The sequence below is a fragment of the Betta splendens genome, chromosome 5 (assembly GCF_900634795.4).
Source record: "Betta splendens chromosome 5, fBetSpl5.4, whole genome shotgun sequence".
Taxonomy (NCBI): domain Eukaryota; kingdom Metazoa; phylum Chordata; class Actinopteri; order Anabantiformes; family Osphronemidae; genus Betta; species Betta splendens.
Genome location: NC_040885.2, coordinates 13,203,106 through 13,228,670, shown reverse-complemented (window position 1 = coordinate 13,228,670; position 25,565 = coordinate 13,203,106). Strand labels below are relative to the sequence as shown.

The 25,565-nt window shown below is 45.2% G+C and overlaps 1 protein-coding gene across 2 annotated transcripts; it reads left to right on the top strand.

Annotated features, from left to right (window-relative positions):
* The first annotated feature begins 10 nt into the window (after window positions 1-10).
* trim62.1 (tripartite motif containing 62, tandem duplicate 1) lies at window positions 11-24,039 on the top strand. Of its 2 annotated transcripts, none has more exons than XM_029152362.3 (6): window positions 11-147; window positions 1,129-1,669; window positions 15,389-15,484; window positions 17,970-18,226; window positions 19,359-19,474; window positions 21,482-24,039. In XM_029152362.3, the coding sequence occupies exons 2-6, from the start codon at window positions 1,262-1,264 to the stop codon at window positions 22,030-22,032; spliced, it is 1,428 nt and encodes a 475-aa protein (XP_029008195.1). In that variant the 5' UTR covers window positions 11-147; window positions 1,129-1,261; the 3' UTR covers window positions 22,033-24,039. The 2 variants fall into 2 exon arrangements, with proteins under 2 accessions (XP_029008195.1, XP_029008198.1); XM_029152365.3 differs by lacking the exon at window positions 11-147 and adding an exon at window positions 265-812.
* Window positions 24,040-25,565: the final 1,526 nt, after the last annotated feature.

Genomic DNA, 25,565 nt, shown 5'->3' with positions numbered 1-25,565 from the left:
TGTGTAACGTCTCGGTTCTTTTATTAGCATGCTAGCGGACCCCCCCACGGTTCGCAGCCCGGTGGTTCCGTCTGTTGCCGCTGTGTCCTGCTCTCCTTCCTGAACGAGAGTTGCTCTGGAGCCGCTGATGTCGCCGCGCGGAGGTCGGTGAGTTGAGCGTTCTCCTTTTGTTTATACGCGTCTCCGCGATTATGACTCGTGTCGGCATCGCGCCGGAGACGCCCGGACACCGCCGACAAGTTCGCGCGCGCCACGCGAAACTTGCCCGGCGACTGTTCGCCCGCTTTGCGCGTCCGTTCTGCCCCTCATCCTCCCGCCGTGGCTGTCGGCGTCGCGGTCCCGCTTCGGTTGTGTTTACAAACCCAGCTAGCAAAGAAGCCGGACGGAGGCAGTTAAACAGCGGCCACGCAGCGCCGCGGCACCGCTGTCGGCTTCACAGTTTGGGCTAAATGGTGCGAGCTAAAAAAAAAGAAGCTCGGTCCCGGTTCCCGGAGCCTGACGTTTAAAAGGAAGCTTTGTGACACCGGGAGGGACGGAGGCGGCGGCGGAGGTAACACCGCTGCAGGTGTTTCCCCGCTGACCCGCAGCCGCAACAAAACACGGCGATGAGAAGCATCTACGTGTCCGGGAGATCTCCGGCACCGGGGAAGCAGGAGGAACAATGTGAAACTGAAAGCTGCGCGTTGCCGCTGGGCCAAGTCAAATGAGGCTGAAATTGATCCTTAACGTGAGAACTAAGGCTGTTTTAAAACAAAAAGCGTCCACGTGTGTAATGATTAAAGCCGCCTTCACTTCCATTAGGCTGCTCTTATGTAAGTTATAATAATTAATTTCACTGTTTTACTGACCAGTGATGTTTTTGTAACTGCAGATTGATCACACAGACAGCGGATTTACTGTTGGTTTTGTGCTTTTTATTGGAGTCGTTCACAGTAATAAATTATAGAAAATCCCTCTCTTTATAGGCTCTTAGTGAAACTCTCTGTCAATGTGTAACTTGAAGATTCTGCTTCTGTTAATGATTTCTCACTTATGACTTAGATCACGCATTAGGTGCTAATATTTTCCACTAGAAGGCTACTGTCTTTTTTAATTTTTTTTTAATTGTTCTTTGTCATATTTCTACAGATCTAGCAAAGTCCCGAAGGCCTCATCAGCCACCTCCCGCATGGCAGTGGAGCACTCAAACCAACATTAAACCCAGCACTCTCTGCTCCGGAGCGTTGCCCTTTTAGATGCCGCTCAGTCCTCATCCTTGCAAATGGCTTGCTGTCTGAAGGACGAGCTCATCTGTTCCATCTGCCTCAGCATCTACCAGGACCCCGTCAGCTTCGGCTGCGAGCACTACTTTTGCAGGAAGTGCATTGCTGAGCACTGGAGCCGACAGGAGCCCCACGGAACGCGGGACTGCCCCGAGTGCCGCAGGACCTTCGCCGACCCTCTCGTCTCGCCGAGTCTCAAGTTGTCCAACATTGTGGAGCGCTACTCGGCCTTCCCGCTCGACGCCATCCTCAACGCCCAGAGGAACTCTTATCCGTGCAAGGACCACGAAAAGGTCAAGCTCTTCTGCCTCACCGACAAGAGTCTAGTGTGCTTCTTCTGCGACGAGCCGGCGTTGCACGAACAACACCAAGTGACCACTATCGACGAGGCGTACGAGGAAATACAGGTGAGTTAGAGCACACGTCAAGCACGTCATTATGAAGGTGACAGCTCGTGGAATGTCATTCTAAAGAATAAAAATCACCCGTGATTGGAGTCTGTCAGGAGACACTTGTTGCGTGTTCGCCCCTTGTGCTGTGGGGTTTCTCATTTCCTATCAGCTTTCTGTTAGGAAAAACACACACAACGTTTTGTTTTGTTTTTTTGTTGGTGTTGAGACAGTAAAATTTACCTGTACCCTCATCATATTTTCCACATTTTCAGGGAAGTATAGATAATTAAATTCCCACAATCTGTAGACAAAGTTCCTCAACCTTATACATAAAACATTTCCAGTGTTTCCTGTCACTCACAATTGTGGCCTTTCAGATTAGAGTCAGTTAATTGGATTCAGAGAGTTTTTCAAATTCATTATTGCATCTTGGATCCATCACCTGATGTTCATGTTGTGTGTGACCAACATACTCTGTTTTCTTTCTTTGTAATTCTAAGTTTCACGTCACACTGTAATCCTTTTAGAGGGTCTGCATTTTTAAACACTGTGACTGTGTTACTACTTTCTGGCTGCACAGACTGTCAGTGTCGTATTGTCAGCCGCTGACTATTCATTACCCTGACTTCTGACACTAGTCTGAAAGTCTATCTCGCATGCAGTGAGTTCATTCTTTGCCCTTGCTCCTCAGAATCACTAAGCAGGTTTATATACAGACTAGACTCTTACTGTATTCTAAAATGTACCCTGATAGAAATAGTGAATAAATATCAGAGACTTTTTTTTAAGTTATGAGAGAAATAAATAAAAAAACATTCACGCAAATGTGAAATAAATTCAATTAATACACTACATGTCATCATAGTTAGGCGACCGCTGGTGCAGAGCTACAGTCGTGTTTTTCTGTGGTCTGCATTAAACATAATTCATAGCGCTGTGAACATCAGTGCTGCTCTCGTTAATTTCCAATCAGGCGCTGTGCTGGAAGCCTGAGAAAGGTCAAGGCTGTGTAATGTTGGAGCAGAAGTAATTAGACCCAACACAAGACGTTTTTCACCAGCTTGTCCCTCTTCTTGGAGCTCTTTTCAAGGCAGCTATCTGGCATTTTGTATTCTGGCAAGAGCTTTGGAGTCTTCCCAGATCTACAATGCTGAAAGAGAGTGCGAGTACAGAGGCCCCGTCGGAAGCAGCCGTGCCCTATGATGAGCTTTGCATGCTTCCCTTGCAAGATCAACAAGTGCTGCGCTCGTTATGCAACGTCCCATCCTCGGCCGACCAACACAAACATTATAAGGAGGCAGCAAATGTCATAACAATTGTTTTGTGTCACATTTGAGATCACTGAGTAAACTCTCTTAGAACGAACGATATTCTTAGGAATTTATTTGTTCTAGGATAGAGCTTACGTAAGTACAACTCTGGTGTTAGTCATCTTATTATTTAGTTTTTCTTTCTAGTGAACTGTGTGTCAGACAGAAACGATGTGTGAGCGCTGCGCCTGCAGGCACAAACTTCGCTTCCAGCGCGAGGCTCCGCGATGTTTCGACACCGCCGACATGCGAGGATGTGTTAAAGTGCACTAACAACCAGCTCCACTGTCTGGACCAGGGGGGCGCGTGTGCCAGCTCGCTGGGCTTTTCCTTTTTAAACATCTGAGGGTTCTATAGGGTGGGAACTTTTTAAGATGAGAAGGGGGAGACGTTCTGGTAAGTCCAGAGCCAAAGCTTGGCCTCTTTGTGTCCAATTGTTTGATGCTGGCACATGGGATTAGTGATCAGCCCAAACCGCTTCTGCTTCTGCTTCTGCCTCTGCCTCTGCCTCTGTATGTTGCTCACTGTGAGCGTGATGGGTCACCAGTGTTTTCAGTTAGGCTGCTCATCTCCCACATGACTTGGACACGTTGTCATCACCTTGTTATGAACCCGACTTGCACCAGAACACTAAAAATCGCTGTGGTTTATCGTCAGCTACATCTGAGGCAGGCACTCGGAGGTTTGGACCTACACCCTCAATGTACCAGCACGATAATAACGCACGTTGGGCAATGTATGCGTTCCTCACTGTGTACATCACAAAGCCTCAGGTTGGGTGTCCACATATGGTCACGATTCAGATACGCGGCGCACTTTTGTTATGTCATGTCTTCACTGCGTAACTGTGTGTTGATGTTGTGTTTGGCTCGCCAGTGTCCACTGACAAGGGCAGCCTTTGGTTAGTCTGCGGCAGGCTCTAATCTCCTTAGCCTGGCATGTCACTCCACTGACCTCGGGCCCTGAGTCTTGTTGCTGCGCTGAGAGCTTTGCCTTCTGCTGAGTTTTACCCTTTTCCCTTTGTAAACATTCCTGTGGCCAACTGGGTAATGCCACAATGATATAGTGACCAGCCATTGCAGAGTGACATATGCATTTACCCAACACATAATTACTTGTTTGTGTATGTTTCTCAACATAAAGGACATAAGGTAGGATTGGGGGGGATTTGTCTGTGGCTCTGCCATTTGCTTGAGGGAGCAGAGATTTCACAGGGAACTAATGCTTTCTGATTAGGAGGGGTTTTATTCCACCAATCATATTGGACAGGATTAAACACCAAATGTAATGTGATTTGCAGGAGAAAAGTGCTCTGCTTGTGAATTATTTTTCAAACTTCTCAGAATCAAAACAGGAAACTGGCCACAATCATCACTTCTTTAATTTCACCGTGATATCTTCTTGGCTTGTGAGTTGTACTTGGACTCATTATTTCAGGTAATAATCAACAAGCCAGACATTCCTGTTTTCTGAGCCCCGTTCTGCATCGCTGTAAAGTACGTGGGAAAAATGCCTTTATTTCAGGCAGCGTGGGTCACAGTGATGAGATTACGCTGAGCTCTGGCACCGTCTTAAATGGAGGTTGGCCGGATTGCTGTTGCTGATTGGAGCGGGACGAAGCCGTGCGCCACTGTGGCCCGAAGTTGGCAGACGCCTCCTGTGGAGTGCACAGTGGAAGCCACAGCAGCCAGCGTGCCTTAATTGTGATGATGGAGGCGGTCGGCGAGCGGAGTGCGACCACAATATTGCAGGGCTGCACACATTCTTTCTGCGGCGTACTTGCCCCAAGGGGCATCTTTACGATGGTACTTGACATCTGTTTAGGCCAGATAAGAAAAGACATGAGGCTGAAGTACCTTGTTCATGCATAAATCTGGACTTAACGTTGTTCCTGTGATTATAGATACTGTTGATGTACAAGGAGAGTAGCAGCAGTGACGCTGGTTAGAGTTGAACTAGACCCCAACAAAACTCGAGAATTAAATATGGCCCCATTCACTCACGTGCACCTGTCTAGATTCACCTGGGCTTCCAACAACAGTTTTATGCCTGGCTGATATTCTATTACCTACAACAAACATTGAGCTAATTATTTAAATATATATTCTCCTCATTCTTTTCACTGTATTGCAGTCTTGTGTTCCTCTGGTGCTTTTAAAACAAAGCTGTCTTTCACTTTGCAACTGTCGGAGCCTGACCGAGCTCTCTGAGCCCGCCATCACCACGCATGGCTGTGCTGCTGCAGTAATGAGTCAGGCAATTTCAAGGGCACCCACGGCTGCCATGTCCCCTGTGGCTCGCCTCAGTCTGCTCTCCTTTCCTGTAGCGGACCCATCTCTCTCTCTCTTTTTTTTTTTTCCTCTTCTCTCTCCTGTGCTTCTCATGAGTAATCTTCTGGTATTGAGTCATGCATTTTATAAAATGTCATTGATCTTGTTTGATAACCAGCTCTTCTGAGGAAGCGAGGTACTAATTTCCCAACACCCGTCCACCACAAACAAATGAGCTTGTCCCGCTGTGCAGTCAGTTAGGGCGGTGTGGCAGCGAGGTGGCATTCATGCAGAAATGGAGCCATAGAGGAAGACCGCCTTTAGTGATGTACTGGCATATAGTTCTCATCCAGAGAGTGATGTTAGCTCACACTGCAAATTAGTGATACCACTAATGATGCTTGAGGCAGCTCACAGCCAGGCTGCATGTTTACTTCAGCCCATGTTGTTACTGCATGTACGTGAGATAAACAGCAGTATTGATGGAGGAAAAAGCGCAGCATCTACTGCTGATTTTGTCTCCATTAGATCCTTACTTTGGCTCAGACCTAAGTGAAATGAGCCAGATGTCTGTACATCTGTGCATTAGAAGCGTTTTTGCAGACCTTCTGCAAAGATGACTCGGATTTTCACTTTGCCATATGTTTTAAAGCAAGTGAAAAATGTTTAAAAGCTGCACAGCGTGAGGTACAAAGAGGCCACTAAGTATTCTGAATCTAATCTGGTCGTAAAACCCAGTGTATAATGCCTCTTGAGAAAAACCATCTTATTTAGGACCTTGTTACAGATAATAGATGAACAACAACCTTGTTGGATCGTAGCCTCGCACATCTGAAGGACCTCTTCAAGCTGCAGCAAAACAATGAGCTGGATGTGATGTTCACTCTTGTTTTTGTTTGATTGTGTTCAAACAACTAAAAACAGACAACACCAGTGCAATGGTAAAATTGATTTGCTTTTTTTTAATCAGCTTTGAATGTCTTTAAAATAATAGATTGTTGCGTTTCATTTACAATTATGTTGTTTGCACCATACGATCTTATGTCCTGTGTGTGTGCAAAATAGATTGCACAATGTTATGAGACTTAAACAATAAAGGCTGCATTAACTTATACTATTCATCAGTTTTATTGCTAGTTTATTAGATACATTTACATCACTGTACATAATACACTGGCAATAGAGAGTATATATATATAGTATTTCATTCAACTCTACCCTTATTGTTTATATGGGAGACAAAGCTTCCGAAGATGGCAGCTGGGGTTTATACTTTGTTTTGTAGCATCATTATGAAAAGTATAACCGCAACCATAGCCGATATAGTCTTTCACTCAGCTCTGTGGAAGTGTATTTTCGTATCTCTGCATACGAAACTACAACACATGACTGCTGCTGATGATTCATTGTAATGAAATGCATTGTACAGTATGTGTTCAGTAGTTTCACATGTGCCTCTGAGCGAGTTGAACCTGCTGGTTGGAGTCGTTCGCTGTAACTGGTCCGGTCCAGCGAGCAGGGATCACCGGAGGGGGCAGAATTACTAGTCAACTTAGTGAATGAAAGGGGAAGTGCTGTCCTTAAGGTTTTGCAGCTTAAAGAGTGGCTTAATGCTGCATCCTGTCCTCGCCAATATGGGGCAGATCAGCAGGGAGAGCAGCCTGGACACCAGTGACACAACTGTCAAGATCCCATTAAATAAAAGACTGGGCAGTGGAAGGTGTTGTATTAGAGGTTACACCATTAAGGTGAAATACGTATGCGTAAATGTGAGTTGTCACAAAGTAGTTAACATTCCTCTGCCTTTTACATTTGATGTGAACGTCTGTACCCATTGTCCTCTCTTGATTAGCTAGGGAATTAAAACAGATTACAGTCCGTTGTTCTCAGGGGGTCTGGTCACAGCCGGACGGGGCCATAATCTCTTGTAATTCCCTGCGTTCGTGGTTTACTGCAGATGATTTAATTAGACATGCTGCTGATAGGAGGCCTCATTTACAGCTTCCAATCAGACCGATTCGGATCTGACCAGCCCAAAGAAACAGCAGAGTCTAGCGCGTTTTGTCAGGTTTACACCTACAGTCCAGACCCAGAAGATGGTTGTTTTGTTGGGAAGACTCTCACATGCTCATTCTCAGTCTAATTTTATCTGTTAGACCAAGGAAATGGTGTCAAATTAAGGATTCTTTTTATAGCTTTTGTGTAATTATCCACATTGTGAGAGTGGGGAAAAAGGCCCGTCAAATAATGGGTTTCATTAATTCTCCGCTTAATGGAAAACACCAGATGAAAGTCGATAAGGCTGTTGTGCGTTTGCCTTAAGTTTGAACAATTGCCTGGTTTGTCCTGTGCAGTAACTAATGTCCCAACTGCTTGTTGCTAGAGTGCGTGTTTGATTTAAATTCCTCTAGCAAGGTATTCTCAGTGCTTCATTATTTCCCATAACGGCGTTGGTGTGCATCTAGAGTCGGGCTAATCAGTGGGGAGCAGCCAGCCATCATCGCTCTCAGTCTGCACATTAACAGAGGTTTTCTGCTCCAGCAGCTGTTTACAGTTCAGGCATTTAGCAGATGCTCTTATCCACCGTGACTCACAACAACCGCAGCTGTAGAGCAGGCGAGCATTCCTCAAGCATTAAAGATGTAAACTGTCTAATAGTTTCGCAGGCTGTTCAGTTTTACAGCTGGAAGCCTTGCAGGAAAAGTCGAGTAAGGGAGGCATTAATGTTTTCTAATTTCCTACAAGTTATGGTATCTGAGACTCATCTTCCGTTTTCTAACGCTTATCTTCATGCTGGCTTTTAAAATGTGGTGTTCATTAAAAAGTTATTAACACTTTAATAGGAGCAGAGGTGTTTGTCTCCCTCTAGAAAAGATATTAGGGCTTGAACAAAGGTAGAGGTGTTGGTTCCCCTCTGCTCCACGACCAGCTGATTTAAAGCATTGTCTTGGCTTCAACAGTGTGAGACTGGGGCAGTTATGAGCTCTGTTCAACACTGTGGTGCCTCCAACCCACTTTCTCTCTCTCTCGGGTGTTGTCACGAGGCGAAACATCATAGTGATTTACTAAATTTCGGCACAGCAATAACAAAATTGCTGCTTTCCTGATTAACAAGTTGCATTTATGTCTTACTGTCACAATCACAGCCTTGCGCTTGTTCAGCCATCAGCCCGCAGAAGCAGATAAATATGTAAATGACAGCGACTAAATTGTAAATATGACTGCAATAAAGCAGGTGTGGGTGATGACAGGGAAGAGGAGGTGAATGAACAAAGCTTATCGAGCTGAGAAACTGTGTCTGCTCAAGTCTAAAATATATGCATGGGATATGTTTTTAATATCTGAACTAAGAGCTTTGATGACCTGGAAATTGTACAGTTCACGTAGCCTGCAGTGAGTACGCTCCATCTGCTGGGACAGACAAATGAAACAGGTTTTGCCTTCATGGCCCTTGGATTGCACTGTGCAGCACAGATGTCAGCCTCCAAAGATCGATGTGGGCTCAGTTCAATTGAGGGTTTTTCTATAGATACACAGCAAAAGTCATCTCGAGATACTTTAAATGTAAAGGTTAAAGAAAGTTTTATCCCTAGTCTTATAACAAGAGACAACATAGACCTGGTTTTACAGGAGAGAAGCTTGATGCATTCATGAACACTGGGAGCCACAAGCAGACCGGCATCCAGAGAGCAAGTGTTTTGTTGGAATAATGGACTACCATGAGGTCTTTAGGACGTGTGGAGCTTGATTATTAAGTGATTTATATGTAGATTCCGTCTTAGATTTCATTAGGGAGCCAGTGGAGAGAAGCTAATGTAGGAGAAATATGATCTCTCCTGGTATCTCTTTTCAGAACTCTGGCTGCAGCATTTTGAATTAACCGGAGGCTTCTCCCTGCTTACATCCACGGAGTAAAGAGTTCTAGTTCAGAAGTAACCATCCTAACTTCAGCCTGGCTCCGGTGCTCAAAAGAAACTCTGATTTTCCTCTGTTATTGATGAGTGTGTGGAGTTAGCGTTCTGAAATCTGTTCGACATTGTTTGCAGCACACCACCTACAGTACATGTAGACAGCCAGCGGCAAAATTCTGTGTTTTGTTACCTTAATTGTTGAAAAATCTATTGCTGTATATTGGAATCAAGTATTTAACTGAGCTATGAAAATTGATTTGTACTCTTACCGAGGAGCAGACAAACGTCAGAATGGTCAAAACTGAACAAACAAGACGTGCAGTCATGGTAAACAGTTATATTTTCTTCCTGTTCCCTGGTCATGCCGTGTTTGAATTTTGTTTTTCAATATGTAAAGTATTGAAAATCATCTGGGGATATAATGACAGGCATACCTGACTGGAGGCTATACTTAAAATTCATAGACCTGCACTACCAGTGTCTGTATGCAGTCGTTTTCGTTTACAGTGTGACTTGACAAAAGAGGCATATATCCCCAAATATTTATTTGATGTCAGGGAACCGAGCGAAAGAGAAGCAGATGCACACTTTATTTGGTCAAAAAGCGCTGTGGGCGAACTGCAGCAGTCACATGCTGCATAAACAACAAACCACAGCGGAGCGGCTTCCAGCCGTAAGCGAGTCACGGGCAGTCAATGCGTGTCGTCCCTGTAACCGCGGCTGGCACGTCAGCTCATCAAGTGCCCGACATATACGACATGGTTTTATATTAACGGCATGCTTGCTATTTGAGGGTTGGCTAATCCTAAGAAGCTTTTGCTAAACGATGACACAAGCTCGCGTTGAGTCGTGGCAAAAATCCGCTGGCGCTGGAACGTGGAGTCATTTTCAGGGTGTGGTTATCCAGCGTGTGCACAGACTTAACTCCCTGTCGGCAGCAGAGAAGTACTGTACGACCAATCAGGGTGCAGTTGCTCGGACCAGGTGCTGCTTCCACCTGCTTCCATATGCCTGTGTAAATCAAAATGACTAATGAGTCCTCTGCATACAAACGGCTAAATGAAAGTAAACCCAGGTGCAGAAAAGTTGGAATTGCTTAAACAGAGGAAATCATAGAAATTGCTGAGCGCTGAATTGCTAGCTCTGATCCCAGCTGGATGAAAAGTACAAGTACATGGACATGTCTCCATTTACACAACTGAACTAGTTTTACTAATAGGGAAAAATATTTATTAGAAATTAATACATGTAAAGGTTTGTGGTTTCTTCCAGATTTGATGCAAGTTCAGTGGAATAACTAAAATTACTTTTCGTATGTTTTCTTCTTTATTTAGTGCCTGTTGAAATGATATATAGCTCACGCTAAGATTAGCAACTTGCTTGTGGCAGGTTTGATGGATAGGTCCTCAGAGATGCCTTCAAAGCGCTTGCGATAGTGAGAACATGGTGAGATTTCATATTAAAAGTCTGTTAGCATTCAAACCGCCTGTCAGTCAGAAACTCCCAACGACGCCTCGGAAAATGTAGCGTATCCGTGTAGAAGCTAGTTGTAGTTGGCAGTCAGAAGAAGAGGCGCTGAGTAGCTTCTGTCAAGCCGGTGATTCCATACAAGCTGCAGACCCGCTCTTATCGCCAGACACTTCTCAGATTTCCACTCTAGTGCCAACAACAAACCCTCTGTTCCTCTTAAATGGTTTGTCCTGCACTGTGTAGATTATCAAGCCCAACACTGATGGCTGTCACACCCTCAGACGTCCGTCTTCTGTTCTGGTGATAAAACGCAGTCAGTTCCTACTCCACCCTTCAACGCAGCCGTAGACTCTGTGGACCTCTGTCAGCAATTCAAACATTAATTTTACCATCATTTAGGGATAAGAATATTCTTGCTTTATTCATGTTTAGAGTATTAGATTTGCGAACTCTTTGCCCTTCCTCACTCCAGGAAGTGGAGCAGCAGCCTCTGAGCATTCATCATTTAGATGACGTGCCCTATATTCAGAGGACTGGAGAAGGCCGCCAGCATCAGCACTTCCCTACTTGTCCCCACTGCTTTAACAAGTGTTTATTGTAAAGTGGGAATGATTTCATGTACAGTCTGATGTCCAGATCTGGTCACAGGAGACCTGTGACATTGACTAGGTTTGTGTTAATCACTGTTATAAAGTATTTATCAGTAATTATCAGCAAGAATGGCATTTTAAGTGTATTCTGAACGGTGTGTGAACGGTCTGTTATTCCAATATTCATTGTTTAGTTTATATCATAAATACATTTTCCAGCACAACTTTTTTGAGCCTAAGGTGAAGTATGAAATTCCTTCTTGTGCACATACCGACATACTGCACAGTCTGTTCTTGTCTCAGACTGCCTCCCACTCACTAGGACAGATGTTGTAGGAGGTAACAGCAGTGTTTGTCTCTGTGCTCCAGCGTCCTCCTCCGTCCTCCTCCGTCGCCTCGGCCAGCCTCTGCCTGCCCTGCTGTCTGGACTTGCTGATGCCAGAGGAACAAGGCTCTGGGAGCTGCAGCCCAGCTTGAGCTCAATGTGCGGCACCACAGTTTGCCTCCTGAGACAGCATTTTTGTTGCTCTCCATGTTGTTGCTGTTCACATTTTTTTTTTTTTTTCTTTCATTGCCTTTCTGGGCTGAAAGAGTCAAAGCCACCGCACCAGACGGGAGGACGTTTTATGACTGGCCTGAAATCCTTTGGCCCATCATCCATTCGAACTTTGTACAAACCTCTAGTAAATCAGCCGCAAATGGCTCGTCCATGAAAATGATGACTTGTACCAAAGGTCTGCGCTTACACAGAGGACACTGGGGTGCATCCTGGTTTTGCACGAACTGGCACTTTCAGTAAGAGCCATACATCAGAGCTGACAACATTCTATTTAAATTCCTGCACTTGACAACACGGGGCCCACATCACAGCGAGGTGCTGTCTGTTTGTTGAGCTTGGCTGTTTGCTCTTTCGCTGCGTCCTGCGTCGGTGTCCTTTGGCTGCACGGCGTTTGGCATTGAATGCAGCGAAAGGCTTCTCGCGCCGTGGAGGGCGGAGCACGCGTTAGTCGCTTGTCCTCATGGTTCGTAGGGACAACCTGCTGACGAGGTGACTTTCACTCTCTGTGGTATTCACTTGAGTAGTTGTCTGCGACCTAGATAGGATAAAACATCACTTTTTAGATTTAGATTTTTTCCAGAGTCTGATTAAACCAAGACAAACAAGTTATGTGTGGAGGCGCCACTAATTCTTTCTCTTTATAGGTGTGTAATCAGGGAAAATGTGAGTTTATTTAGAGGTAATGTGTGCGTGCATTGATTTTCTGCTGAAAGATGTTCTGTTGTTATGTTAGCAGAAGCTCCCTGTGCCGAGCCTTGAACTTGCAGGGCGTTATCGCCCTCTGTACCTCAGAGCGTCGGCGCCACATACACACACCTGGTCTACGCTGCCTGGCTAACACCTGCTGTGTTGTTGCCTGATGGCCTGTGCTACCGTACAGACTGCTATCCTGAAGTCTGACACGTGTTATAATGTCCTCAATAAAACATTCCAGGTATAGTGTGTTGTTGTGGTCTTCGCTGGGGTTTGAAGGTTAAAGCGATGCCCCTGCAGGTATAAGTCAATTAAGCCTTTGTGTCTGCGTTCACTTTCATGTTCATCAGTGCCTGCGATTAACATCACTGGAAGCTACGCCGAGTGAAAGGAAGTTCTCCATCCTGTACGCGTTTTATTATTCATGCTGTGGCGCTGCTGCGCGTTGTGTTCTTCTCTCTATAGGCGCTGGCAGTTTAAAGCCTGTAACGCTCTTTAGATCCTGAATGAGCTGCTGAATACAGTGAATCTCACAACTATAGGGGAAGCATCTACCTACTCGTGAACGCTACCATGACAGCAGGAGGAAATGACTTTTGAATTTCGGATCCCTCAGCTGTGACCCCCATTTTTTTTGCAGCTTGACGTCCCGAGGAAATGTCATGTCAGACTTGGGTTGACCAGATGCGATGGACGTGAGGGAGACGCCTCCACACACACCATGAAAACACACACACTGCTTGCACTCACACCCTGTCAGAGCCTGTGCCCGTACCAGCATTCATCCACCGGCAGCTTGGGTTTTTGTTTTATAACCACGATAATGATCTGCTTCCCACCATGCACAGTTTTCCTCTGTATGCCTGTAAATTACATCCTGAACCAATTCCTTGTTCAAGTGCAGTAAAGGACATTTCTGTCCATCTGTTGCGTTTTATTGCTGGAAATGTCATCACGGGAAATCTCCATCTGTAGGATACTCAAAGGACGGTATTTGCTTCTAGGAGGATTAAAGAGGATTATGTAATTGCATGTTATGGAGGAGGTTTAGGGGCTTGAAAAGTATGAAGACAATTACACCAAGGTTGATTTGTGATCTCCTGCAGCTTTGCCTGTTTAAATTCAGCTTAAATCCGCATGTTCTGCGGTGCATTACCTTTTAGAGGCAAAGTCTATTTGATAAAATGATAGAAAGCTGCTTTATTTTTCTTCATTGAGGAAAATTTTTAGTCTTTGCTGCTGATGATACTCAAAGTTGTGCGCACACGCGCAGACTCGCCCGCCTCGTGTCATGCCAGCAGACAGGTGAGAGCTGCCCCTCTCTGACCCATCAGTTTAGGCGCTGGGCAGCACAACGTGAAGGAGCATGTTTTCCCTGCCAGTCCGTCAGCTCTGGTCAGCCTCTGTGTGTGGGAGCGGCCTTTGACCTGCTGCAGACAAGCGTGCAGCAGCGAGGCAGGGATCCTGCCGAGCCTGCCGCACTCTATCATTAACATGGAGAGTCACGCTCCTCCTCTGCACCAGCCATTGTTTTCCCCTGTTTCTGTCCTTGAAGGGAAACATGTTTCATCTTCAACACATCACATTTGCTCCTTTTTTTTATTTCGAAGCCAATGATCAAGGTCAAGGGTTTTCTAATATATCACACGTTGCTGCTCGGCTCATTTTCTCCTCCCCACTTGTACCTTGACCCTTTTTCCCTTTTGTGTGAAATTATTATGTATTTTTCTCTGCCGGTGCCGATCTATTCTGGGGTTGGTTTCAGCCTGCTAGCTGAGCGATGGTTGTTTTATTAGTCACACTAAGCTGACAGCTCAATTTGGCGGATTTTTGCGCTGCAGTTCAAGGAAGGTGACACTTTGTGGATCAGTGAAGGTAATACACAGGCTACATGAACAAAGAGAGCAGGCAGCAGGGAGGCTTAATGGAGGGTCTGATAGATGAGGCTCGTGTCAGGTCGTTTCCCTTGATACAGTTTTTCCTGTTTCCCTTGAAATCATAGCAATTTTTTTTCTTCTATGTATGAAGCTTTCATCTAGAGCACTGTTTCTAATTTGTTCTCTTGTGCAATTGTTTCTATTTAAGGTTTTTTTTCTATCAAAAATGGGAATGATACCTGACACATTAATTTCTACTATCTAGTAAAACATGATGAACATGTCTAAGCTAAGATTGTTGGTGTTCCATTGTGCGCCGACCCTCCCATACACAGCCCTGTATGCTGCTGGCTGAGCTATATGGAATTAATCATGTTTAAAACAGCCCTGTAAGCCAAAGTGGTGTTGGTTTTAATTTTCACAAGTCAACAGGAGTCAAGATTTTGAGTAAAACACTGACGTCGGCCTCAACTCATTTATCATGTAAAAACATCAGCCAAGTGCTGATTAATGAGATGTGTACTTAAGGGAGTGCATCTGCTGAGCCACTTATCTCCTAAAACTTAAATCTGAGTGCGTTGCTGCCATTGGCACATGGGACCCGCATTAAAACTCTGCATCGTTTGTGACGGCAGACGTCCCTGCTAGTTTGTGCACAGCCTCCCTCCGACCCTGGGGAGACTCGGAGGTGGCTGAGCGGTGCTGGTTCTTCCAGCGAGCGCCCGACGAGAGACGAGACCCACTTTTTTTGACACCATCTGCAGAGATTTCATTTTATCTTTCATATCTCCCCCTCCATTTGCCTCTTATTTTGAGGCTGAGACTTCTGTCGCCTCACGCCCGTTCAGACGGAGCTGTCGTACACGCAGTAAATTGTAGTTGAAATTGTAGTAATGAAATTTAGACAGCTGTCTTTGAGCGATTATTTCTAAACATAAGTTGAGTAAATGAAAGGTCATGGAATCCATGAAAGAATGTTGTTAGACGGAATGTTTTTCCACTTGTCTGCCTTTAAATCCAGTTAGCAGTAGCTGACTTGTTGTTTGTGCTGCAGAGAGAGATGAAGGAGCAGCTGGCCACCCTGCAGGACAGTGAGAAGGGACACACTGAGGCCCTGCAGCTCCTGCAGAGACAGCTCACTGAGACAAAGGTACTGGAACATTTGTAACACGCACGCACGCAGACACACACACACACATACAGATATCACATTTTCGTTACTAGGATAACTGTAACCAACTATTCATTATTATTAATATGATGATTTTGTGCATAAAGTATTATTTTAAATAATATGTAATATGAATCAGCATCTTAAGCTTCCAAGTGGTGCCAGTACTGCTCATTTAGTCTCTAATAGCAAAAATATAAAGGACACGACACGCAGTTTAACAATTGTACTTTTCTCTCATTGATCCATCTTCAACTGTTGACTTTGTAATTGTGACGTCTAAATTGGTTTATTGAGTGTATGTTTTAATCTCAACACCTTGTTTTAATCAGCGAACCATGCGCATCCACTCAATATGTCAATCTGAAATGCACACACACACACACACACACACCCCTCTTCCAGGTAAGTCGACGCCGCAGCCGTCAGCATTTGTTTGTCATTCATGGTCCACATTTCTCCTTCTCATCTTTATATACCTGCTGTTCGTTGTCACAGCATCGCTCATCTCTCTGTCTGAGCGTCGCACTGCAGGAATATCCCCTGCCTAAGACAAGCAGCTCCTGCCCATCGACTCCCTCTGACTGCTAAACGCTGGCCTTTCAGCTGCTGCGACTTCCAGCTGGAAATGAGCTGCCCTCATTAGATTTACATCCGTTTGCACAGTGTGATGTGCCTGGAACAGAGCCACACTGTGACTACATTCATCTGTGATGCAGTTAGCTGTTAGTGGACAATTAAAAGTCTGGAAATAAAACAGTGCTCTAGAATTTACAAATGGTACTTGACCAAATAGATCAAATTAGTGCAATAAAATGTTTGCTGGGTTTCTGAAACCAAATGAAACATTTTCATGAGAAAATGTTTTCTTGGCCACTGTTTCACATAATCACCATGGAAGCTGTAGGAAAACTGTTTCTGGGGACTTGGCGCCTGCACGACTACTGACAGATGTGACAGGAGTCTGGGTGTGCTATGCTGATAGCAGATAGCCTCGAGTACAGATGCAGAGTGGGCTGCTAAGGGTTTAACAGTAATTCTGTATTTCATCTAAAGCAGTGACTTGGGTGACATCACTTTATTGGATTTCACAAATTTGTCTATTGTGGAATTCCCCTGTAATGTAAGAACTGCGTCTCCGTTCTACTAAGATGAAGGAAGACGTATTGCAGCAGCCTGGTCTCCATTGTACCTCCATGAGTCTGTCTTACACTCCAATTTGAATTTCTGGCTGCGCGCCATCTGAATTATAGTCTTTGTGTCCTATTCACGTTTTCAGCAGGGAATAGTAAACGCATGATTCCAAGCAAGGTAGCCCGTGTCTTCTCCAAGGGCGACAGACATCCTCCCACGTGAGCCAAAGCAGACTTCACTGACACTAATACGCAGGCTTCGGTTTTCCTCCTCCGTGCCATTAGCTTTCTACCTCCAGCCTGGCAGAGGGGCTGGATGCAGCCAGGGATTAGCTGGCCCTGTTCTCGGAGAGAAGAGGAGAATCAGACCCGCTGTTTCAAGCACATTGACTGATTGATCAAATTTTTAAGCCTAATGACACCTTAGATCACAGTTCCTGAGTCCAGCTTCTGCTGAAAAGATGAGGGGAGTGGTAGAATTTCCCATGAGAGAAAGAAAGGGATTCGTTCATCAGTTTCATCCAAACGAGTTTCATCTCAAGTTCTTGTCTAGGTCAGTTTCACTGTTATTCACTGGATATAATGTTTCTTGGCTGCTCTAGATTCTTGGACTTTTTCAGTAAAGTGATGGAGTGTGAAGTGTGAAAGTGTGAAAATGTCTGAAAGAAGTTGAGGGTTTTGCTCTGCTCAGAAGCTTAAAATCGAGAGGTTCCTGCTGCTCTGTGGGATTTTTGCACGGTTTTTCCGTCGCACCCCTTTGTGCCGTCTCTCTGACACTCCGACTGCTAACGCTTAGATGATTCATGCTCTTTGATGTCCAGCTTCCCAGTTTTCCTCTTCAACTTCAGATCAATTCAGCTCCTGGTCTTTTGTTCCTTACAATTGCACATGTCTGTCTGTAACGTCATCACATTTTCCGGCTGACCACCAGTCTAGTAATGGCTCGACTTTGCCCTCAGGATGTACTATTGTATGTAGCCTCCAACTGATCATCTTTGTCTCATCTCACAGTGTAACAGAGTAAATGTTATTCTTTTTTTCTCTCTACCCAGTGTTCTCACAGAGCCACTTCAAATCAATTCACGTAGAAGCTCAATCAATGAATGTTAATGTAAAATTAAAGTTAATTGGAGCACTGTGTGAGCTGTTGAATTACTGACCCTTGTCTAATTAGGAGTCAGGCAATTGTAACTGAAACAAACTGGGTTAACGGCATTACACAGTCTGTTTCATAGAGCTATAATAACATTTAGAAATGTCTCAGCCGAGAGTGTTTTCTTTGTTTATTATTGTTAGTAGTCAATAATCTGCTGCTGCTTTGTGTCTTTCAGTCCTCGGCCAAGAGCCTGCGCGCGACGATCGGCGATGCGTTCGAGCGGCTGCACCGCTTCCTGCGTGAGCGTCAGAAGAGCATGCTGGAAGAGCTGGAGATGGACACCGCCCGCAAGCTCACGGACATCGAGCACAAGATCCAGTGCTACAGTCAGCAGCTGCGCGACGTCAAGGAGGGCATCCAGATCCTGCAGGAGCGCCTCAATGAGACAGGGAGACACGACTTCCTGGAGGGAGTTGCTGTGACATCTGAGAGGTGCTACACCTGTTTACAGTCCCATCATCGCTGTCCTCCCTGTCAGCGCTGCAGTTACGAAAGGGAAAAAACAGTCCGGACACTCCGGTTTTATTAACTTCACTAATGTTCATAATCAAAGCTTATTTCATTAATTAACTTTAGAGCACAGTTATTATTGATAAATAGCAGATACATTTCTAAATGTGTGTCCTGCTCTCCTGCGAAAATGTTAGGGAAAGTACAGATTTGAGCAACAACTTCAGCTTCCCTGAACAGATGGAGAATTAGGCCGGAAAAAAGCAGCTGCAGTGTTTCATCTGGGAGGGTAACTTGAGAGTGGTTGTAATTGGACAATTGAATATCTCAGAGCAACGTAATAAGGTTGAGTACAGGGCTAGCATGGCTGCATGTTTAGTAACATTGTTTAGTGTTGTTCAGTTGAAACGTGACTGACCAAATGGTGCAGACACAATGGTTAAATAAATACAACCACTGATGTTTGCTTCAAATGCAATGTAGAACTTTCCACCTTTTTATTTTTCCCTCCTTCCAAAGAAAATGAGTCGCCCCTTTGTTACTGCATGTTTTAAAATGATGTCACCGATACATCTTTTTGAAAAAAAAGTATGTATAAAACCACATGCATGAAGCGTGAACCCCTCCTAAAAACCCACAGAGCAGTAGAATTAGTAACAAAGAGCCGGTGAGAAACTCTGTGGTTTTCCCCCATGATGTGTCTCGCAGTTCAACTTTCGTGACTATACCTTGTAGCAGCGCACGTTCGCCTGTAGTTTGGGAAGGCGAACCACAGTCAACATGCTGAACCTCTTTCACAGGTCTTCATTGCAATAAGCAGCCCACACTTTGTCTTGCCTGAATACATGTAGGAGGGCACTGAATGATTCATGTGGGGGATCATATTGAATCATATTGTAATTGCATCACAGATAAACCTCCACTTTCCTCCTCACCAATATATTTATCTGTTTCTGGAGGGTCGTCACCTGTTGTTCAAAAGCTGTAACTTCACATTTCACAGACACCATCCAGATGAATTACGGTACATAAGGACTCCACAGTGGAGGCAGCCTGTTTGGAAAAAGCAGCAAATTGGGTTTAGACCCTTATTGATCTGTTTTTTCTGTCACAGGATAAAAGGAAAGATACATGAGACCAATCTGACATATGAAGATTTCCCAACATCCAAGTACATGGGACCCTTACAGTACACGATATGGAAGTCACTCTTCCAGGATATATCACCAGGTAAGTGAGCGAGACTGAGCAACTCACATTAAGTTTTCTGCAGCAACATGCTTGGTGAGAGCCCAGTTACTGGATGGAGTTAGTCAGACTGGGATCTGGCTAAGCTGAATTCCTCCTATCACTGCTTTCAATGTGTATTTGTTAACACTACAACATGCAGTGTTTTCATTTCATTATTTATGAACCTGATAGCTCATTGTAACTCAGCATTCATTCAACATCTTTAAACATATGTTTGCTAACGTAAGTCTGGTTTTGTGTGGTGGAAGTTAATTGTCTTCCGTTTTAAAGATCTGTATCATAAAACGGAGGTTTGGTATTTGCATAATATTACTAAGCATCTTGGCCTGTTGACTCTCATTTCCAGTCATTGTGATAAACTGAACTAACATCTGAGTAAGAGAGTGTCTTCTCTGTTTCCTAATAAATCGGTTCATAGTGTGTTTTTGATGACTTTCTGAATGTTTGAAAGGTTAATGTTGCCAGGTTGCTGTATTTTCTCCCCTCCTACTAAAAATACCGGTCTGTCGTGGAAGCCGGTGATTTAAGAGGAGAGGAGCTCCACTCCCTCTGGCCCACAGCCATCACTCAATATTTAAAATAATGTTATTCCCTCCATCACTTCTCCCATTTCAGTTGACTGAGGGCAGTTTTTTTTTTTTTTTTTTTTTGATTCGCTGCCAAATGGAACAGTTGCTTACAATCCATCACCAGCGGTTGCAAGAGATGCAACGATGACATTCCTCCCGTCGTCCTTTGTGCCTCGTTCTTACTGATGGCCTGGCAGAAATAACCCCCGCGCTTTCTTCCTTCTCTCATGTTCGGCAGGTCTCTATGCTAATTTCTGTGCGTGTACGTTTCTCTCTCGGGTTATAAAATTTTAATGACCTGAATGTAACAAATACTGGCTGTCATTGACGGGCGAAGGCGTTGTCCTGCCTGCTGGCAGGCTGCCAGAGGTTTCACCTCTATTTATCCCAGCTCCTATAAATAGAGGAACTGGAATCATGCCTTTGCCGCTGTTCTGAGGGGAACGCGCTGGTGGGCTTCTGCATAATGTGGGTGCTCTCGAACTGAGAAGGTGCAAATTCTTCCTCCCTAAAAAACCTGTTGAGCTGCTAATTTTGCTTTAGTGTGTTTGTGGTTTTTTTTTTTTTTTTTTGCATGGTCTGATGTTGCTCCAATGGTTTCACCTTATATTCAGACGAGCACTTCACTATTTTATGCATGAAGGTAAAATGCATCACATTGTAATAACAGACGCGTTCGCAGCTCTGCTTGTTGTCATTTTCCTGAAAGCGTCTCGCAGCAGTGGGGAGTGCCACGTAATGATTCATCTGTGGGTTTTTTTCACCGCAGGGCTCGACTTTGATCACCTCCTCCAACTCTAGCTGTCGTGTGTTATGTTAAGTGTATACGCTGTCATATTTTCAGCAGGTCCACTGAAATCCACTAACCTGCAGAAGGATCTTTGCATATTTCTGCTTTCATTGTTTCTGTCTCATGCAGCAGTGGGGGGCGCGTGAGACCAGACAGTGTGTATGATTTAGAGCAATCCATCTGCAGGGGAGCAGGATGCTATATACAAGTGCTTCCTCATTAGAGTGTATTCATCAGCCTTTCGCGTCCACACAGGGAGCAGCCTCCATGTTCTGCTGCCGCGCTTCTACAAACAATCTGTTGCATCCTGCAAACTCACCACTAGAGGCTGCTAAAAGTTTCACCTTTTCATGTTGTAGCTTTAAGAAATCAGGATCAATACACTCCCTGACCACATTATTAGGTACACCTGTGCAACCTGTCCACTCTACGGTCTGTGAGTGGGATGACTCTAATGTCTTTTTTTGGACACAGCCTCACAGATGTGTGTATGAAGTCTTTATTTAAGTGACTGGTCCATATATAAAATGCATCAACCCAGACAGTTCCTTTGTGAAACCAGTTCTAACCCTCCATCTTATTGCTGTAAATAAGCGGTGTCATCTGCCTTTTTTCTGTCTTCCTTAGTGCCAGCAGCATTGACCCTCGACCCCATCACGGCCCACCAAAGACTGATCCTCTCTGACGACTGTACCATTGTGGCCTACGGTAATCTACACCCGCAGCCGCTGCAGGACTCCCCGCGCCGCTTCGACGTGGAGGTGTCCGTTCTGGGCGCGGAGGGCTTCGCCTCGGGCGTCCACTACTGGGAGGTGATGGTGTCGGAGAAGACCCAGTGGATGATCGGCGTGGCCAGCGAGACGGTCAGTCGCAAGGGCAGCATCCAGATCCAGCCCAGCCGCGGCTTCTACTGCATCGTGATGCACGACGGCAACCAGTACAGTGCCTGCACCGAGCCCTGGACCCGTCTCAATGTCAAGAACAAGCTGGAGAAGGTGGGGGTGTACCTGGACTACCCCAAAGGCCTCCTCATCTTCTACAACGCAGACGACATGTCCTGGCTCTATACCTACAGAGAGAAATTTCCTGCCAAGGTCTTCCCCTATTTCAGCCCAGGTCAGAGCCACGCCAACGGCAAGAACGTGCAGCCGCTGCGGATCAACACTGTACGCCTTTAAAGCTACACTCAGTCCATGCTCAGCCCTGTCAGATGAATTTATCCTGTCACAGGAGTTCTGTGTAGGTTTCAAAAGATGAGACAAAAACCTGTTTCAAATGTTCACTGGGGTGTTTGAAGCGTTTCCTCCTTTCAGTTTGGTGTAAAGAATCGTGCTTGATGTTGCTCTTAAATCCTGCACTGTTTTGTGTGACTTGAAACCACCGTACGGTACCTGCCCGCCCTCGAGCCTCATTCCGCAGCGTTATCTGAAAAGAGGACGCTGAATGGAGTCGGATGGGCCCCCAGGGCTCCACTGGGGAAAAAAATAAAATGGAAAAGATTCCCTCTATTAAAGTGACTTTCCCAGAATCACCATGCTCCGTCCTCGCTGAGCTCCAGGCCGGTCTGACTGGAGCTCGGCCTCTCGCTGCCCAGGCGCTGCAGACTGGTGGCTTCTCCTCTCTGTGCTGTACAGTCGGCTTAGCTTTGTTTGTGGAATGTGATCGGCAGCACCCACCTCCCTTTTTTTATTATTTTTTTTAATTTGTTGTTTTAGCTGCATCTTCATTAATTCCTTTGGACCTGTTCAAATCTCTTGCCTCTTTCTGCCTACTTACACGTGTTCAGTCTCAACACAAAGGTCCTATGTGCACCAGCATTTTCATTTGACAGCAAATGAAATGAATGACAGTAGGTGTGATAGGAAGATCTGTTTGACGGTGGAGGTTGTCAATAATGTACATGCTGCTATGGATGGAGAAAGGACTCGGATGTTTGTATATAGAGTATTAGTAATGTCATGACGCTGGCTTCTGTTTATGGCATCTCTCATCATAAGCTGTGTCTCTTTAGCCCCTTTTAGTAAATTGAATTAGATCCCAAACACTAATACAAGCTGTGATTTCAGCAAACGGCCACGTGAGGCACTCACCTCTGTTTGTAGAAGCTCATCAGTAGTTTTAATTAACGCTGTGTAAGGAAGATGGATGGATGGACCCTGTGTGACTTGCAGTCCCATGGCTGCTGTTGTTGTGTAATGATGAAATCACTAATAATTCCTTTAAGACTCTGTCATGTGTATGTTTTCGTCCCACGTGCCTCAAGTGCTCTTGTTTATCATTACTTGTACTCAAGTCCTGCAGAGTCTACTCTAAGAGGCTCTTGTCACTCAGCCAAGTCCAGCAAACGGGGGGCGGGTGAGCGCGTGTGTGAGGCTGAGGCACGTGAATGAGTGTGTTTGAGTGTTACTTTATCCCACTTTGGTTGTGCTTGATAAAACCCATCGGACACTCCAGGCCACTGAGCAGAACCTGTACTGAACCCCGCCTCTGTGCGTATTTGTGTTTTCTCTGTCTTGTCTACTTGATGAAAAGAAAACCGGGACCGTGCCCTTGTTCTAGTAGAGGGGTGTGCATCATACTGCGATCGCTAGGAACAAAGTGTGAGCATCTACGAATGACTCTCAGTGCGTTGTTTTAACTTGCACAGATGTGCAGGAGCCTGCGAGTGATCGGACACAGCGCTGCTGAGTAAAACCTGAAGCATCTCGTTTTGCGCAACACAGTTTCCTGGCTTTGACTCTGGACATTTACGCAGATGTTGTGTTTAACCCAAAAGGTGTATTTATTATTGCGGAGGAGACCTTGTGTGTAACAGTTCAGACAATCAGGACCGTGTCCAGATGTTGTGTCTCTCCTGCAAACTGTGCCGGTGCTTCGTGCAGGTTAAAACACTGCGTTTGAACCCGTGTGCGTCGTGTTGCAGACCTTCGTGTGGTCTCGTTCGTTAGATGTGTGAATATTGAGACGGAGATTATGATGAGATGTTGCCGGGGTCATTGGTGGTGATGCTGTTAGTTAAACTGATTAGGATGAATATAACTACGACACTTTTAATGAATATATTGATGATTGTGTCTTGATGGTCACTGTGCACCCATCATTGTGCAAACACACTCTAGTGGAATTGTGCTGCTAGAGGTTGGTGAGAAATGTTTTAATGTCCAATAAAAACTGGTAAAATCCCACAGTCTCTGTTATTAAACCAGTCTGACCAGAGTGATTCTCTCTCTGCTCTCTGACACATTCTGCTCAAATAATTCTGAGAGGCTTAATCTCTTAAACACCTGAAGCTTAAGGGGGTTAAAGTTGGTTTAATTTCACAAGATAACATTTTTGTGGTTGACATCAAATCCTTATACTGGAAGATCACAACAGAATTGAAGAAATCTGAATGAATTTAGTTTGACACATCAGAATTTTCCGAACGGAGCTCAACTGAGGCAAACCAATGTTGTAGGAAGCTCTGTCTCGGTTTCTGACTGTGCGTGTCAGTACCTGCTCCGGTTCACTGAGACGCAGCCAAATATTTTAGCTAAGATGTGTCAAACTCTCAGCCCGGCTCAACTCTCCGGCAGCAGAGTGGGAGGTTCTACGCCGATTTATGACCCGAGCTCCTTGTTTTGAGGCTCACTGTGACACTGGGAGAAACGTGAGTCGAGCGTCTCCTCGGCGCGGCCTCATCCGACGTCTGCGACGCATGCGAACGACTCTGAAATTGTCCCAGTTAACATGTGAGTCACACTCAGAAAGTTGCGTTTGGGGTGTAACTCCGTGTTACTCCACAATCCACAGCTATTGGGCCGGGTTGCATCACAGTTACGGCTGCTCCACAGCGAACGGTGGAGCGGGAGCCATCGTTTCACCGCAGACCCTCAGGACGAGTGACTTCACATCCGCAGCTTTGATTCCCTCCCCCTATCTCACTCCTGCGATAAAGACGTCTTCACCTGAGGGGAAAGTGTCCATTAAAAAGTCACGGAGCCCTCCTTTGAGAGCCGTATCTGATTCCAGTCTGATGTGGCCCTCCTGAGGCGACAGTGTGGGTTTTTAATCTTCTAAGTGATGGAAAAGGCAGAAAGAAAGACTCTGTGTTGTCATCGCTTACTGTTAAAGAGCATGAGCTGCAGCTGTGGCGCTGGTGGCACCCACACATCCATCATCCCACTCGTGGACTCTACATATGTGTTGGATTAAATATGAATGATTTTACACGCGGGCACATCTGTACTATTACCATCCATTACAGCAGCTCTGTCATTAGTTCCACTTTTACAAGGTTATAATTTCTCCATTTTTAAGTGGAGGCTGTCAGATAGATAACTACTGTGTTTCTTATTAATGTCACCGTGGGTGGCGGCGTTGTCCCGCAGCATTATATTAGAAATGCTTTTGATGTTTTCCCCTCCGCATTTCAAAAGAATCTCCGTACAGTATGTTAAGCATGCTTCCGTAGAAACTAAGCAGCACAAAGAGGTCACAGTCATTTTGTAGGTGAATTCAGAGATTAGTCATCAGTCTGGAACTTGTTCAGTTACACGTACATGTGCTGTTGAAGCCATAACGTGTTACACTATTAGCTGATCTCTGCTCTCGTGGCGTCACAAAACCTCTGTTTTGGACATTCTCAGGGTTCCTGCACTGCGTATTAACAATTTAATGACTGAGGAAACTGGAGGCAACGGAGACATTTCCCCTAAATGTCATCATGCCC

Coding starts and splice junctions, on each gene's coding strand:
- trim62.1 (XM_029152362.3), top strand. CDS start 1,262: ATGGCTTGCTGTCTGAAGGACGAGCTCATCTGTTCCATCTGCCTCAGC. Junction 1,670..15,388: donor AGGCGTACGAGGAAATACAG/GTGAGTTAGAGC, acceptor TTTGTGCTGCAG/AGAGAGATGAAGGAGCAGCT. Junction 18,227..19,358: donor GTTGCTGTGACATCTGAGAG/GTGCTACACCTG, acceptor TTTCTGTCACAG/GATAAAAGGAAAGATACATG.